At 35.1% G+C, this 18,752-nt stretch overlaps 1 protein-coding gene across 2 annotated transcripts in view; it reads left to right on the forward strand.

Moving 5' to 3' along the window:
• Positions 1-18,752, forward strand: part of epha6 (eph receptor A6) — a 283,437-nt gene that overhangs the window by 14,476 nt on the left and 250,209 nt on the right. For both annotated transcript variants that reach the window (XM_005159930.5, XM_001344524.9), the window contains exon 2: positions 17,210-17,274. In XM_005159930.5, the coding sequence (XP_005159987.2) occupies positions 17,210-17,274 (65 nt within the window). The remainder of the gene's footprint in view (positions 1-17,209; positions 17,275-18,752) is intronic.

The following is an 18,752-nucleotide window of genomic DNA, read 5'->3' on the forward strand; positions in this document are numbered from 1 at the left end:
AACATTGTAAACTAAACTTGGTAGATTCAAATATTGTAGTGTAAAACATTATGAAACATCAATATGTATGCATTGTCTATTACTATAAAAAGCTTATCTGACGTATAGGTATTATGAAGTAATACAAATATTGTATAGTTTTATACATTATATTTATCTTTTAAAAAATAGCTTAAATTAGCAAGTAAAACACAAGGTGGGCCTACTGGGTAAAAAGGGGTGTTTCTCAGACAGTTTTAGAAGCTGTCATTCATTTATTCTTACCATACTTAAGGTCTTGGTCTTCTGTTTGTCCTCATGGGATTCACGTGGGATAAAAGAACAGCATCTTAACTCTGTCTTTCGTGAAATGCAGTTGCCGTTTAATAAATAGTAAATCACACTCATTCAAAGTAACTGTGCAAAAAAACGTCCGACTGTATTTGCCATTCACTGAAATTTTTTACAGGCTCATCCAGTTCATCAAACTCCATCTTATAAAATTGAAATCAAAAGCGGAATATGTCTACTTATAGAAGCTGGCATTTCAATGCGCTGCTACTTTGAAAACATATGATTCAATTCGTGCCTTCTGATTGGTTCTCTGGATATTTGCTGTCAAAGGCAAGTAGCGTTTAGCGACTTTTGCCAACAAACAGTTATTTCTGAATTCGTTGACGCTGGGATTTGGATGATTAGAAGCAAATCTATTTGTTGATGGTGTACTACATTTAAAGCATTCACTCAATGTCATTATCTCATTTTTGACGAAAGTGGCGTTTAGCGACTTTTGCATCTGAACTCTTCATTTGTCTCCTCGCATTTTTGGCTGATCTGAAAAATAGTCCGATACATTACAAAAAAATAAATAAATAAATAAATAAATAAAAATGATAATGTGATTTGAACCGTAAAATTTGTGATCTGTTACATTACTAATAATAAGTAAAGGCTTTAGCATATTACAAGTGTTCATAGCGAAATGTGTTTACATTAATCATGAAATAATAGGCAAGGCAAGGCAAGGCTGTTTCATACACAGTGGCAATTCAGAGTGCTTTACATAAACAAGAATAAAAAAAGACAAGTATAAAAAAAAACAATAGAAATGATTAAAAACAGATAAAAACAGATTAAAATGTATTAAAACAGGTTATAAAAGAATAGATAACTTACATGGCTCAGCCGAATGCACAAGCACTCGAGCTTATAAGCATTTAAGTGTATGGTCAAAAACTTGACTAGAGCATGATCTGCTAAAAAAAAAAAAATAGCTTATAATCTATTCAAGAGAAAATAGCTATGCATTTATAATTGAACAGAATTGATTTCTTTGAACTTAATATAAAATATAAAAAAAGAAATATAAAAAAAGTATGGCTTTCAGTTGTAATTTTCTCTACAAGGGCAGCAAGAGAGCCTTCACTGCTCTCCTAAATAAGAAAACAATGGGAAGATGTCTATGGACAAAAGACCTTTCTTTATTCTCTCCAGTTTAGTCCTGATGGCTTTGAGGCGTTTAGTAGACCACAGCTACTGAAAGAGCTTACAGATGGCAATGGATATAGGTTTACTCTTAAACCAAATGCTGTACTATTGATTTTTTACCACAAGAAGTAGCGTCCCTAGATTTCAAGCAAAATCCATGCTGAGAAACAATGCTATGTCACCCTGGTAGGCTGTAAACGTGTACAAGGATCCCAGGTTTTGAATGATGGAGCAATGCAGATGATCATTGACAAGCATTAGCATGTTTAGCATCTAGTGTTTCTTGTCTGTCCTGTTTTTCAGCACAAATTTCACTTGATATCTGCATTAAACTACTTGTAGGGTAAATTATAGGAATTATTGCATCAACTGAGAATGACAATTTGGCATTGCATCTATATTTAGTTTTACATTAAATATGAATTATATATATAAAAAAAACACAACTGGTAGCGCCAGCAGCTCACCAGGTACAACAATTTCACATCAAGCACTGCTCATCTAAAATAATGGGGCCCCGATAGTCTATAGATTTTATATATAGATTTTTTTTTTTTTACACAACATTAATCTTTTATAGGTTTTCTACTTCATATTTCAGCAAAAGAGATACAATTCCTTATACCCTGGGTTCCTTTTACATTTAAATGTGTCACTTAAAGGGATGCTCTACAAGGATCCACTCATTAACTGAGAGCTTAAAAACACAAGGTGAAACCGAAATCGAGATCTTCTGACATAGCACATCAAAGAAACATCGAAGCTATAGATGCAGCCCAGATACTCAAGGTTTTTTTTCTCCATCTGCCTTTTCTTTTCTTTTTATCATTTCTGCCTTTCCATGTGGCCTACATTAGATTTTTACAGACAGACATAGGCGCGAGCTGCCACTTCTGATGTGTCTCTGTTGATGTCTCACTCTCCACGCTGAAGCGGAGGGAGAGAGACAACAAACATTCAGCAGTTGATTTGGTTTGAAATGAAGCTTGCGGATCTTGTCAACACTAGTTATAAAGAATCAGCTGCAGCAAGACAACCCACTCTGCTTTTCCGAATAAGACCATCAATAATTGTGCCATCTGGAATCCGCCTCACCACTGGCGGCATTAGTCTTGCCAGCCCTATTATCTACTTCAGATTCTGCTCATTTGAATTAGTCATACTGTATTAATTTCAAGTTGTTGTACAGGTTTCAATTGAAGATTCTCGCTTTATTTTTATTGTCAAATTGTTTACTTCACTGACACTTGTTTTTGATTTCTTATTACTTTTAACGCATTATTGATGACAGCCTATATGTATTTACAGTATTTGTTTTTCGTGGTTGAAAATAAGGCTTTTCAAAAACATTTTATTAACAGAAAATGGTATTGTTGATACATTTAGGGTTTGAAATTAACATCTACAGTATCAAGTTACCAGATGCTGTGAAAACCAACTCATGCTGGGTAGCACAAATTAACACATTTAATAGTTTGGTGGCTTATGATTCATAAAGCCCCAGAGTAAGTGAAATAAAAGCTCATCACAGCTTTGAAGGGGGAAAAAAACATTGTTATTATGTTATATGTGCTTTAACATTCAATAATTTAATATATTTAAAGTCTACTTTATATAATTGAATCACTCATTGTATGTCAAGTAAAATGGTCTTTATTAAAGCTGAAATTTAGAATTAGACTATTTAATTATTCACTGTTTATTAAGGAAACATTTAAAAATTTTAAATAAAGAAAAAAGGAGGCATAAATGGTAGATTAATCTTGCAACACTATTGTGGCTGTTAGTGTTGTGCTAGTTACTGAAAAATAGTAACTAGTCACTACTGTAGTTACTTCATTCAAATAGTAACCTCACACCCAGTAGTTGAACTAGGTATTGCATTCCTGGATATAAACAAATGCAAGGGCAGGTTGCCAGATTGACAACCAACATGAGTGAGTCTTGAGTCTAAAGGCTAATTTAAACCATAATAAAAATAAAAGCAACAGCACGCGATAGAAGGAATATTTACCATATTAAAAGGAAGTTTTGTCCAAACTAACCAACTAACCAACTCGATTTGATATATTAGAAAAAGCTCTGTTTTTGACAGGTTAACAACAGGATACATGACTATGATCATGTCAGGTACAAGTCATGGGCTTTATACAGTGTTAAATGCTAATAATGTGAGTTTGAATGCTATTTTTCATGAAATTTATAGCCATACATATAAAACTTACATATAGTATCTTTAATGCCCTCATACCGTCACTTCAGTGCTGCATGGAAAACATACTGTTGATCGACTTCGCTGTTTTAATTAATTTGCATTCTCACCACTAAAATACAAGACATTCATTCATTCATATTCTTTTTGGCTTAGTCCCTTTTCTAATCTGGGGTCGCCACAGTGGAATGAACCGCCAACTTATCCAGCATATGTTTTAAGCAGCGGATGCCCTTCCAGCTGCAACCCATCACTGGGAAACACTCATACACTCCCATTCACACACATACACTACGAACAATTTTAGCTTACCCAATTCACCTGTACCGGATGTCTTTGGACTTGTGGGGGAAACCGGAGCACCCGAAGGAAACCCACACGAACATGGGGAGAACAAACTCCACACAGAAATGCCAACTGACCCAGCCGAGGCTCGAACCAGCCACCTTCTTGCTGTGAGGCGACAGCACTACCTACTGCGTTACAGCAACGCCTAAAACACGAGACAAACTTAAACAAAAAATTATTTTTAAGCACTGATTTATTTAAGTTAAGTTTAACCCTTAAACATTTTCCTTCACATCTTGAGTATAAAAACGAGCAACAATATACAACAAACACAAAATCTTTATGAAATAAATAAATGAAAGTAATCTAAGTTATCATTTGGTGAAACTCAGCACCAAAGAAGCTGCTATTATAGACAACCATATATTTTATGCATGTAATATATATTATGGGGCGATGCGGTGTTACAGTGGGTAGCACATTCACCTCACAGCAAGAAGGTCGCTGGTTCGAGCCTCGGCTGTGTCAGTTGGCGTTTCTGTGTGGAAGTTTGCATGTTCTTCACGTGTTCATGTGGGTTTCCTCCGGGTGCTCCGTTTTTCCCCACAAACATATAAAACATGTATGTAGAACATATGCTATAATAGTTGGCGGTTCATTCCGCTGTGGCCACCCCTGATTAATAAAGGACTAAGCTGAAGGAAAATGAATGAATAATGCTTTAAAACTCTTCATCCGTGTCAATGTGTTAAGTTATTTTGCCTGATTTAGAAAACAAATTAATAAGAATTTGTAGATATTTATTCTTGAAAACAAGATAAAAAAAATATATTTACTGCGTGGAAATGTCGTGGAGAACTTTCACAATGTGTGTGTTCTTCAAATAAAGCAAAAGTTGTGTCTGGGACCAACCAGCACCCTGGCTGTCAACCAGTGATCTGAAAAATACCAGTAAATTACTTATTAAAGCTTTTCATGATTGACCTTTCAGTTAATTGTGCAGTATTAAGTATGAATACACACCCACCCTCCCACAAAAACATTAAACAAAAAACACATATGCCCATGCCTACAATGCAATAATCACATGCTTTATCGCTGTCAAATCTGGGAAAAGCAGGTTTAGGTTTTCAGGGCAATTTACTAGCAATTAACATGTCCATCATTGAGGCTTTGGATGTTTGTGTTATAGGAAAGCCAGATAATGAATGTGGAGGGTATGAGAAACAATTGCCATGTGTCTGTAAATAAAATGCATCCTGTAGCTCCCTCACCCACAACCTTATTTAATAGAGTGTAAATCAATATGTCATTAATTGTTATTTTTTTATTACAATTTCCATCAAAAGACATACAGGGTTACACGGTGGCTCAATGGTTAGTACTGCCATCTCACACAAAAAGGTTGCAAGTTCAAGTCCTAGCTGGGCCAGTTGTCATTTCTTTGTGGAGTTTGCATGCCCTTCCAAGTTCGCGTGTGTTTCCTCCAGGTGCTCCGGTTTACTACACGGTCCAATAACATGCGCTATAAGTGAATTGAATAAACTAGATTGTTCGTAGTGTGTGAATAAATGGGTGTTTCCCAATATTGGGTTGCGGCAAAAAAGGCATCTGGTGTGTAAAACATATGCTGGAAAAGTAGGCAATTCCTACCTCTGAAATAAAGACTAACTTGAAGAAAAATTAAGGAATGACGAGACATAACTAAAAAAAAGTACAAATTTACACTGGTGTATAAGAACTGTTCAAACATGAAAACAACTTTTTTTTTTTTTTTTTTTTAATATAAACATCAATAGGTAATTATGAAACTCACCTACTAACTCCTTGTTTCCAACCACTTACCCTGTAATGAGTTGAGGACAACAAAGGTGAGGATCCACATTCAGCTTTATTAAACAGAGTAGTCAGACAGGCAATGGTCAAAACAGGAGCAAACTGGAGCATACAGGTAATCCAAAGCATAGTCAGAAAACTAGGCGACTAGTCAGGACAGAGGGCAAAACAACATAAAACATCAAACAAATCAAAGGTCAAAAACACGTCAAGGCAAGACAAGGGAAATTCTTCGGTAACGCTTACAGATCACAAGACTCAGTAAAGTTTGTGTGTGTGTGTGTGTGTGTGTGTGTGATGCATTTATCGTCCTGTCAATCAGTCTATCATGAGCTTACAGCTGTGTGTGTAATCAGGGGGATATCAGAAACTGCTGTGTGAGTGCGAAGACTTCTGGTAGTTGTATTACATTTAGTGGCATATGTGTAGTTTTCCAGTGATCTGCACCCGCTGGATTGCTGATGATTGTGACACACTCACACTTACTTAAATTAATTTGTGTAAATTAGCCATAGAATGTGATCTGATCATTAAAAACTATAGGTTGGTAAAAAAGTAAAAGGTGTAAAGAGAAAAAAAGAAGAAAATATACATGTGACACAAAATAAATGTAACGTTTATGCATGTTTTAACCCAGGGCAGCGTGGTGGTGCAGTAGGTAGTGCTGTCACCTCAAAGCAAGAAGGACTCTGGTTCAAGCCTCGGCTGGGTTAGTTGGCATTTCTGTGTGGAGTTTGCATGTTCTCCCCATGTTCGTTTGGGTTTCCACCGAGTGCTCTGGTTCCTCCACAGTCCAAATAAATGCGGTACATATGAATTGGGAAAGCTAAATTGTCTGTAGTGTGTGTAAATTAATGTTTAAGGATGTTTCCAGTGATGGGTTGCAGTTGGAAGGGCATCCGCTGCGTAAAACATATGCTGGATAAGTTGGCGGTTCATTTAGCTGTGGCGACCCCTAGATTAGTAAAGAGACCAAGCTGAAAAGAAAATGAATGAATGCATTTTTAACCTGTTTATACTGTAACGCATTCAAGTCTGTATTACTAAATCAACGACCCAATATGACCTTTGAGAGAGACAAAGTTTTTGTGTGTTCATTTTTTTGGCTCAGGGGTAACTTTAGGTTTCAAAATACCTTTTACTAAATGATATCTGAAGTTATTTTGTATAAACAATAAGTTATTTCCCCCATATTTCACACACCTTTAAAACTGAATTGAAATTTTGTTAAATAACATCATATGTTTGGCTACTGTGTGCAGACAATACTATGATAAATCATTTCATAAACACTGATCGCTTTAATGATCTGTAAGTATCTGTATCATGCAAATAAAATTATTTTATTGTCATTTATTGTCTTTGATTTTATCTTTCGGACTGTTTTTGAGAATGTGCACACACACGCACACACACATTATTACATGAAAAGAATCCTGTCATTAATACAGCACTGTATACATTATATCTATAAGGTTGGAGTTAGATTATGAATTAACTATCCATTAATGCGCACAGTGGCTCAGTGGTTAGCACTGTTGCCTCACAGCAAGAAGATTGCTGCTTCGAGCCCTGGCTGAGTCAGTAGGCATTTCTGTGTGGAGTTTGCATGTTCTCCCCTTGTTCATGCGGGGTTTTCTTCAGGAGCTCCGGTTTCACCCAGTCCAAAGACATGCACTATAGGCGAATTAAATAATTTAAATTGGGTGTACTGTATGTGTGTGAATGCAAGAGTGTATGGGTGTTTCCCAGTGCTGGAAGGGCATTTGCTGCGCAAAACATATGCTGGATAAGTTGGCGGTTAATTTCATTGTTGTGATTCCTAATAAACAAAGGGACTAAGCCAAAGGAAAACAAATAAATGAAGACATCCAATGCATCACAGGTAGTTGCCTTTTATAGGTCAAATAAATGGCTTTGAGAAAGACTCTTGTTTTTTCTTGTTTTTTTTAATAATTATTTTCCAGCACGGAGACCAATTCACTTTGTATCATAGACTGGCTTTAGACCTTATCTAGTAAATATCTCTTAATAAAGTATTGCAAATTGATCACTCCATCCCAGTATGCCAGACATGTTTAATCTCCCTTCAATGTCAGGCAGAAAAGTGAGTGCGGAAATTTGGCGATAATTTGACTGGAGACAGAGACACTGGGTCTAGACTGAGGTGTAATGCGATTTACTATGAGTGGCCAAAGTGCCTAACCCTCTAATTCACATTTTTTTTTCTGTTTGGGTGTGTTAGTAGCCCCAGATCCATCACTTCCAGGCAGAATTATCAGGCGTTGTCAAGCAAATTTGATCAGGGCGAACAGTAGTGCTCAGCCTGTCTGCAGATTCTCCACAGACAGGCACTCATCGAGGATCATTGCGTTAACTCTTTGACAACACATAGACGGATAAGCTGATTATTAGCTCAGTATTACAACACATATTCAGAAGCTGTCTTCTTACACACAGACCGCTGTGCTGAGTGAGAATAATGACCACTCGACACAGGCCAAAATTCAACACCCATGCTCACTGCTGAAGTTTATTCAACCAGAAATAAAGACTACTTTTCTACATTTAAATGCAGAACTGAGGCTAAGTAGAGCGAACGACACATACCAAGACATGAGTTTATTACATCTGTTTTATTGATAGACGTTGTAATTAAGTCCTGGTGCAGAGACAAAGGAAATTGTGCATTCATTGTATCCAACTGGCATATGTGGGTGTACGAATGATTTTATTTATTTATTTATTTTTATTTGAGTACCAGTTGAATCACCTGCTGGGGGCAGTGGATGTGACTAGCGGAAATCTTATTAGCATGCAGGCTCAATGCGGTGCGTACATTTATGATTGGCGGCGGATAGTTTAATTTGTTTATTCCTCTGCTGTGGCTTTTGTCGAAGTATCCTCTGCTTCTGTTAATGATGTCAAACACAGGGGATCCATTAAGAGCTGTATTGCTTGATTGTTGGCACTTTAATCTTGTAAGTCTGCTCTTTTTGTGTAACTGTTTAATTGCATTAAGGCAAGGCGGCATCATCAGCTTGATTGGGATTTGGGATTTTTAAAGCTGCTTATTAGTTTTGCTGAAAATACTGACATACTGTATACTCATGTGGTTCTGAATATGTTGTGATTTTATTCTGTGTAATGTTAAAAAGGGAGTTTATTTTGACATTGTGGTTTGATATAAGTCATTTTGCAACATTGACTAAAAGCTTTTTTAGTATGTAACTATAGTTTCAGTGAGGTTGTGTATAGATTTATATTGTATTGCCAATTCTATAACTTGTGATACAAAATTGTTTTAAACAACACTCATATTATTGTATTTATATATATATATATATATATATATATATATATATATATATATCCCTTTAAGGTCAATTATTTCAACATAACAGCATAAAAGTGCAAATTAGAGCTCAGCCAAAATGAAAAATTAACCCAAATACCTCAGCTTAGAAATTAACAAGACACATATACATGCTAAATACCTGTTAACTTTTTTATATTGTTACAAGATTGTTAGTTAGCCCTTTAAAATAAACAACAATCATTACTGGAGAATTATTCAGTGACATACATTTATGATGGTTAGTTTTCGCCACCTAACAGTGTAATTGCTAAAACCTTCATTTAAACCGATAAGCTGCTTTGATTTTTATCTTTACCATAAACATTATAAATATTAAATACAGTTATCCCAATATTTCTGTGACTATTTTATTGTTTGTAACTTCTGAATTATAGTATTGTTTAAATCTATTTTAGGGCTGGTATTTTTATATATATATATATATATATATATATATATATATATATATATATATATATATATATATATATATATATATATATATATATATATATATATATATATATATATATTTTTTTTTTTTTTCTAAATGCATTAATTGAGCCTGAACAACTAAAACAAACACCTTTAATAACATAAGAAAAACCTGTTTACTGTAAATGGATTTTACATCACTGTTATTTTGAAGATCTAAATGTAGGTTTATTAGGAGAATGGTCAGGCCAGCAACAGTCAACACAAAGGCAAACAGATGTATACAGGCAATTTAGAGTCGTCATTAAACAGGCAAATGGTCAAAAGGCAGGCTGCAGATAGGAATAAACAGAAAAACAAACAAAACAAAGCGAGGGTCAAAACCCACAAGGCAAGAAAACCATGACGTAAAGTTCACAAAACAGTTAAACAAGACTCAGAAGTGTGCGTGTGTGCTGTGTATATAATCCATGTAACCAGTTCATAACGATCCTCCAGCTGTGTGTGTGTGTGCAAACTGTGGAATCCAGTACAGGTGCGTGCAAGCAGTGCATGACTGGATCTGTAGTCCATATAATGGCCATAATGGCGGATTTGTAGTTCTATGGTTTTCTGCGTGTTTACCAGCTGTCTACAAGGATTAGATCGCTGGTGATTATAACAATTACATCCTCTACACATTATTATCAGATCAGTAGCAGCAGAACAATCACACACATGCACAATAGTGCACTGTTTAAAAAAACGAAAAAAAAAAAACTAAATTTACAGTTTTTCTTATCAATATTCTTTCTTTATTTAATTAAAATTCTGAAAAAAAAAATGCTGAAAAAAGGTGTAGAACCTCCCCTTGATACCAATGAGAGAATGGATTACTCTATACTAATTCCATTTCTGTTTAGTTCAGTTCTGACTTTAGTCGGATTAAGGTAATCAAAAAACGCTGTTTTGAGCCTACACTTCAAAATTAATGTATGAATAAACAGTTTGTAAACACAAGTACATCTTATATTGAACAATTTATTTAACAATTTATTTTCATTATCATTATCATAGAACAGTTTCTCAAGCAGTTTGTGATGCATTTTGGAAACGAGGAGATGAGCCCCTGGTCTTCAGAAACCTGTTCTCAACGACCTATTATTATTTTCAAATGAGCCATTTTAATCTAGATTATAATAATAATAATAATAATCTAAACCAAATACACAAGCCACCTCCTACAAAATTGCCTATAGTTCAGTCTAAAAAGACGCACAAAATCACTGAGAAATTAATACTTCATAAGGTTCAACTACTGATGACAGAACACCTACAAAGTAAAGGCTATTTCACGGCCCATTCATCATTGCCAGTGATTTGATTGAGGATTTTTCTGCTTTTCTGCAAACTTGCAGCTAAAAGAGCCACTGCAGATGAATTGTTTAAACGCACTAAAACTTCTTTGAGGCTGATCAGTAATGAGAGGAATGTGTGTGGATGTGCACAGAAGGAGCTCAGGCAATGGCTGGTAAATGAGAATGGCAGCAAAGCATTAGTCAAGTGCGTTTTCCTGAACGTTCACGGACACACTGTATGATACATTGTGAAGCGCTAGCACCTAAACAGATGAGTCCCAAACTGAACCATGTGATGATAGAAATTATCACCACAAATAAACTACGTCAAAACAAGGCAGATTTAATTTTTTTTACACTCTACCTAAGTAAATGGGATCTGATCAGACAGCTGTTTTGTTTTCCAGTTGGCTGTCTCACGGGAAAGTTTAATCAAGGATGTTTGAATTATGGGATCAACTTGCATGTAAGTTTCATAAGAACAACTTTCTTATGAAACTTTTCTGTCTCACTGAACTAAATTTGTAGATGCTGGGCATTGGTGCAAACATTCAACTATTCCCGATCTGACATATAAAATCACATAATTCAAAAGCAAAGATGTGTCAGCAGAGGGTAAATAATAGATGTCAGGCTCATCTAAGAGAATGAAATCATTTATCAAGGTCAACAAACTGAAGAACATGTATGGCAACTCATATCTCTTCTCTATGAAAATATTTCCAGAGGTATTTCCCAGTGTAGGATATGCAAAATATGACTAGATTCGAGAGCAACAATTTACCACAGCGGAGCAGGAACAATCAACAATCAACAATCAAAGCAACCTCTGACTTAAAAAAAAAAGTTGTGTTTCCACTGCTATATGTGTTTATGTGTCCAATGTTTTTTTTTATTACTTTTTATTATTATTATTATTTCCCCAGTCTTGGGCCTTGTCAGGGTTTTATCAGGGCCAACAGTCAGAGTTTACAGGAATTAGGAGATTTACCTGAATCAGGAGATTTACCTGAGTATCAAGTAATTTCCCATGTGTTCACAATAGACTATTATGGTGTTTTTTTCATACCATGGTATAAATTAAGATTTATGCATCACCTGAAAGCTGAATAAATCTTTTCATTAATGTATACTTTATTATTATATGGCAATTTAGATACAACTATTTAAAATCTAAGGGTTTAAAAAATCCAAATACTGAGAAAATTGCCTTCTTAAATTCCCAAATAAAGTGCTTAGTAATGCATATTACAATCAAAAATGAGTTTTGACTTAACATAGAAAATGTACTGTTTGTTTTCCAGAACCTGTTCGCCTTTGGACTTTGGAGCTCTAATAGAGATTATAGCTTATAGCTTATTCCTGCAATTGCAAGTAAAGGGAACCATTGAAACAACAACGGAATAAGTTTCAGTTTTTGTTTATTTATTTATTTATTTATTTTATTTTTTATTTATTTATTTATTTATTTATTTTGCTTTTTAAGATAATGATGAATGACATTCTCTGAAGTGTGTTGATAACACAGATTATTAAATACTGTTTTTATTGTAAATGATTAAATTTACAATCAGGGATTAACGTTAAACCTTTTTGATCACCAAGCCCTGTGGCAGTTTTCTAACATTACTAGCCACTTGCCATTTTCACTAGCCACAATTTTGTTGTTGGGAGAATATATTTTATATGCATAAAATTTCACTTTTGCATGAAGAGAAACTGACTTGATTTAAATTTTGTGTAATTTACACATGCCTCCTTATTCGTTTCACTTTTTTTATGTTGTGTATTACCTTCAATGAGCATAAGCAAATGGGTTGTGGCTTCATAGTGTAATTGCAATTAGTTTTTATTGTTTTTATGTTTTTTCAGGGCTCAACATTAAGGATTTACCATTTTTTTTTCTCTAGCCACATTTTTAAAAAAAAATAATAATAAAATAATAAAATAAATAAATAAATTACAACAATAATAATAAAAATAATAATAATAATAATAATAATAATAATAATAATAATAATAACAACAACAACAACAATTTTTAGCCCAAAACAACTGTAAGCAAAAGAAAGCAGGTGAAAAACATACCATGTGTGATAATAATCGCATTAATAAAAAAGATAATCGCATGAAATTTTAAAGCAAAAGCAACAAGCTGTTTAAGTTTCACCGCCAGGCCACTGGTATGACAGTGGCAACGCAGCTTGATTTTGGAAAAATGGTGACTAAATATGTCAGTAGCAACTGTTCAGATTCAAACATACTGTCAAGTATTTTTTTGTAATGCAGCAGTGACCTCCATTTTATTGTAATTTGATTCACCATTGTCACTCATGTAAAGCACTGAATTGAGTGTTTATAGCTCATTATTAATGGGAGAGTTCACACACAAATTAGCATTATCTCAATATTTAATCACCCTCTGCTTGATCCATCATGTAGCTATAACTCATTATTATACAGCATAGATTGTGTTATTTCCTTATACACACATTTACAGAATATGCTTGTTAATAAATAATTATAAGCAAAATTATAATTCATTATGAGCTTGGGCTTCATAGAAAGTGTTACTGTGTTTTATTCTTCTGTTGAACACAAATGGAAGAAGTTTTGAAGAATGCTGGAAAGTACTAAACTGAAAACCCTAATGTTGTCTTTACTCAAGCAAATGCTTGAGATGCGAGATTGTGATCTTTTTACGATTAATTGTGTAGCTCTAATATATATATATATATATATATATATATATATATATATATATATATATATATATATATATATATATATATATATATATATAAGCAACAAGCTGTTTATAAAATAATGAAATGTCTTTCACTTGTTTTGTTGTTTTCAAAAAAAATGCTTTTCTAATGGAACTACCGGGCAGTAGAGGGCGCTGGTCAGACACCTGGAATGTATAATAGGTGAGTGGGTGAACGAAGAAGAGATTCAGTTGTGGTAGAGCAGGCGTGTCAAACTCAATCCCTGGAGGGCCGAAGCCCTGCACAGTTTAGTTCCAACCCTGCTCCAACACACTTACCTGTAGGTTTCAAACAAGCCTGAAGGACTCAATTAGTTTGATCAGGTGTGTTTAATTAGGGTTGGAACTAAACTGTGCAGAACTGTGGCCCTTTTGGAACTGAGTTTGACACCTGTGTGGTAGAGGGAAGCATGAGCTGCGTTCGAAACCACATACTTTCATACTATATAATACGCTAAAATCAGTATGCGAGCTAAGTAGTATGTCCGAATTCATAGAATTCGAAAATCAGTCTGCGAGAAGTACCCGGATGACTTACTACCGGCGAGATTCTGGAGTGCGCATCCCATGCACGCTGCGCTATCCCATAATGCCCCGCGAGATAATACATGAATGGAAGTGTGGCGACGCAACTGACGCAGGTAGGTCACGTGATTATGACAAAATGGCAGATGTAATACGTCCGAACTTCATTCATACTTTTCACAATTATACTGTATAGAACGTACTTTTCTAACGGCCGAGTAGTACGTTTAGATTCAAATGCAGTACCTACTGAGTAGTAGGCTTTTTACGGACGCAGCCATGGTTTCTTGGAGCCTCTTCAAACTGTTTGTATTGTGAAGTTCTAGTTGGGAAACCTTGCGTTTTAAGCTCAGCCTAAGGACTTCCTTTATTGTCCAGATAACTGAATGTTTGGAAAATGTATTGGTATGCTGTCTTAATAAGATTTGACGTTTTGGATACTATCATTACACTATATATATATATACAATATATATATATATATATATATATATATATATATATATATATATATATATATATATATATATATATATATATTTTTTTTTTTTTTTTCTTTTTTCTTTTTTATGCTCAACTTAAGGAAAAGACCATCATCCAACAGCTAAGACATTTTTTTTTTATTTGTTTATTTTTTATTTTGTTGTGTTTTGAGAGAAGTTTCAAAGATGTTGGGGGTTTTTTAACTTTATTTTGAGCACATTATTCTTTAATGCAACATATTTTCCATCTAAGAAATAAAATATATATGCTTGGGGAAAAAAGCTTAAAAAGAGCCTAAAACGCAAGGTTTCCCAACTGGGAGTTCACAATACAAACAGTTTGAAGTAGCTCCAAGAAACCATAGCTGCGTCCCAAATGGCACACTATACACTATGCACTCATGCATTGTGTACTTATGCACTTACACACTCAACAGAATAGTATATGTATGTAGTGTTGTCCCAAATGGCACTCTAATGTTTTTTACTAAGCAGAAATTCAAACCGTTTCCCTAATGACGTTTGACGGTTGCCAAAGAAGAATTAAAATAATTATCAAATAATACCTGCCGTGAGTATAACCCCATTCACCATCTAAAGGCGCTATAATCACTCTCGTAGGAGAATTTTGCTTTGACAATCCAAAATAAAGTGACAATCCAACATGTGCCCCCAATAGCTCCACCCCTTCCGCTACGTAAGCAAACCTGTAGTCGTTTAGTGCAAGAAGTGTTCATCATTCCACACTTCATTTTACCGGCTGAATGGGTGCATCATTCGGGTTAAAGTGCACTTATTATTTTTAGAGTTTTCAGTATGAACACACTACTTACACTATTTATACTACAAAATGGCATAGAATAGTGCATGAGTTTGCGAATTGGGACGAATCTCATGCTTCCCTCTACCACAACTGAATCTCTTCTTCGTTCACCCATTTACCTATTATACATTCCACGTGTCTGACCAGCGCCCTCTAGTAAATGTTGATTAAAGCCAAACTCCATCCTGGACGTCCATTGCCCTGCAGAGCTTCAACTTGTGCTAGACCTTGAATAGCTGGTTCAGGTTTGCTTGTGTAGGGTAGGAACTAAACTCTAAAACAGAGGTGTTCAGTCCTGCTCTGGGGGAAACAGGTTTAGGTCCTACTGTTTAGCTCCTAACGTGCCAACACACACAGTAAGGCTTTGGCAGTTGGTTCAAGTGTTTTTAACTATGGAGCAGAACTCTGTTGAAATCTAGCTCTTCAGGAACAAGTTTATATATGGTCAGAGTTACCTCTAGCATAAATTTTTATCGAGATCAGTCCCATAGCCAGCATGGTAAAAGAGGTAGTTCTTTTTTTTTTTTTTTTCAAAAAGTGGACTTTTCTTGCATTATTTTTTATTTAAATATGAGGTTTAAATATTGCATTTTAGTGTTATTTTAAGAACTATTTTATGAATAAAAACTGTAGTCTATTGTTATTTATTGAGCAAACTAGCCAGCATAACTTTCCTTTTTGTTGGATTTAACCATTTGAATAGTCAAACAATGATAATAATTAATATTTTTCTAGCCTCTCTTCTAAAATAGTATATTTGAAAATGTATAGATGACAACAATAGCCTAATTAGTATTAAAATTACATTTAATCTGCAAGATACTGTATCCTTGCTGCAGCCCGCATCTGGATGATGTAGGCGATCATCAACTAACTAGGCGGACCTTGTACCATCCACCAAGGTAATGCCCATGCTACTGTGACGGTTGGGTTTAGAGTAGGGAGAGGTGTAGGCGATCGTCATCTATGTTCTGGACCCTGTACCACCTTCTAAGGTAGCGCCCATGCTACTGTGACAGTTGGGTTTAGGGTAAGGGGATGTGTAGGTGATCGTCAACTACGAAGCGGACCTGATCAACTAAGTCATCAAGCTGGGGGGCTGCTGTGAGGACTGTCTCCTAATATGGGCCATTTCTGGTGCTTCACACCTTTTTATTGGTCATTTTCTATTATAAGAAAAAGGGCCAGGATTTAGTTCTAAAATGTTTGCGCTATTTAACAACAATAAAGTAGTTAAGCAGCAAAATATGATTTCACCTGCATCAGATTGTATGTTTTCTTTCACAGCTGGATGCTAGACTCATGAAAATAATTGTTTACAATGGCCAAAACTGATTAGCTGAAGTCACACTGAAGCAAAATCCAACAGAGGATTCTGCTTGGTCTTAAAGCCTTTTTCGACAGGTTATTTTCACAATTTATGATGACATAGCAGTCAAAATAAGACAAATGAGCTCATGTATGGGACAAATTCTGGACCATTGTCTGTGAGGGTTGAATCTTTCGAACCAGCCAAACCCCCCTGGTTACTGGCCTAGAGATAGAGAGGCAGTGTAATCGTCTAGGTTTAAGGATGTTAAAACATTAAGATTTTTTTTAATTCAGATGTTTCTAGGTCTTGAGTACGGTGCTCATGTCCTTATTTGTGACACTATTTGTCATCTTTTTTTTCTCTTTAGTGGTTCTTTTGGACACAACTGCTGTACTGGGAGAGCTAAGCTGGAAGACCTACCCAATAAATGGGGTAAGTAATGTTTCCCATTGGATCTTACACCTAATTTGCAGTATGTACAGTGCATAGGATACCACAGCTAAGAAAATGAATTGATGTAAAGCTCCTTTGAATGAATTGTTCATTCTAAGAATATTTATCCCAGGTCAATCCAACCCACACAAACTGACATGGAAAAAAAATAACAAGTTAGTTATAATGAAATGCATTTAAAGCAGGTCACTGAGACGACACTAGTGATCCAGAATGTATGCAGAGAGTTTCTTAAAGGGTAATTATTAACACAGGTCTTAATAATTCAATTTCACCTTCTTTCATTCCTGTGAACACCATCGAGAGAATTTCCAAGACATTAAAACCAGCCAAAAGGCTAGAAGCTATTTGAATGAAGCAACCAAGTGTGATCTCACAGCCCAGAAGAGCTTCTAATAGAAGAGCTGCTATTATTAAATCAATTCCATGAAAGAGAACGGCGTGGAGTATGCTCGATCACTGCCCTTTTTCTAAAGCTGACTATAAATACCTGTCCTGGGGCCTCATGTATTAAAGTTTACATAGATTTCATCCCCTGGAAAAATAGATACTGACTGGATATAATACTAAATGGGTATCACTGATAACATCTGTGTCTGGAAGAGTTTGTACAGTATGTACCCCTACATGTAAACTTTAACCGTAATTAAATTTGACCCTTTTTGATGGTTAAGATAACATGTGATCATATAGCCCGCTTAGGGCTGGGTCGATGGATGATGCCATCATCCATCGCCGATGAACGATAAACATCATTATGCTGAACCAGCATCGCAATTCTCCTCCCCGCCTCCATTGACCATTTTTTACCAACCAAGTTTGTCGATGCCATAATAACGACCCAGATCACTCTGCCTATTCATGCCTGAGTACTTCAGAAAAAGCGATTGACAGGTGGTAATTTTTGTGCAACTTATCTTAATTTATTTATGACATGGTTATTGGTTAAACCAAGACCGTGTGGGTCAGGTAGTTGAAACGGTAGGCTACAAATAATTAGTTAGTTCTGAATTAATTAATCATTCGCAAATAATTAATTTCCTGCCATTTTTGACAATGATGCCATCGTCTATCTCAGTGTTTCACATTGGACATTGTACGATGCCAAATTGGACGACATCGCCCAACCCTATTCCCCCTATGGCTGGGACTGAGCCAGAGAAAGATGTGCTATGAATCACAATTTATCAGTGTTGTCAAACAAATAGCATTTTTTTTAGGTTTCAAACTTTTAAATACACATTACTAGCACAACGTAACATTGATAGTTTGTAAAATTCATGTTGACGTTCAGAGTTGGTTGAAACACGTTCCACTGTAATCCACTGAATTCTAAGTACATTTTTACATTTTTTTTAATGCAACGAATTACATTTTAAATTTGTATAATTTGATTTCAACTACTAAAGTCAATGTAATTGCATTACTTACGTTAAAAATATAGTTTTTAAAAGAAA

The sequence above is a fragment of the Danio rerio genome, chromosome 1, assembly GCF_049306965.1.
Source record: "Danio rerio strain Tuebingen ecotype United States chromosome 1, GRCz12tu, whole genome shotgun sequence".
Lineage (NCBI taxonomy): Eukaryota > Metazoa > Chordata > Actinopteri > Cypriniformes > Danionidae > Danio > Danio rerio.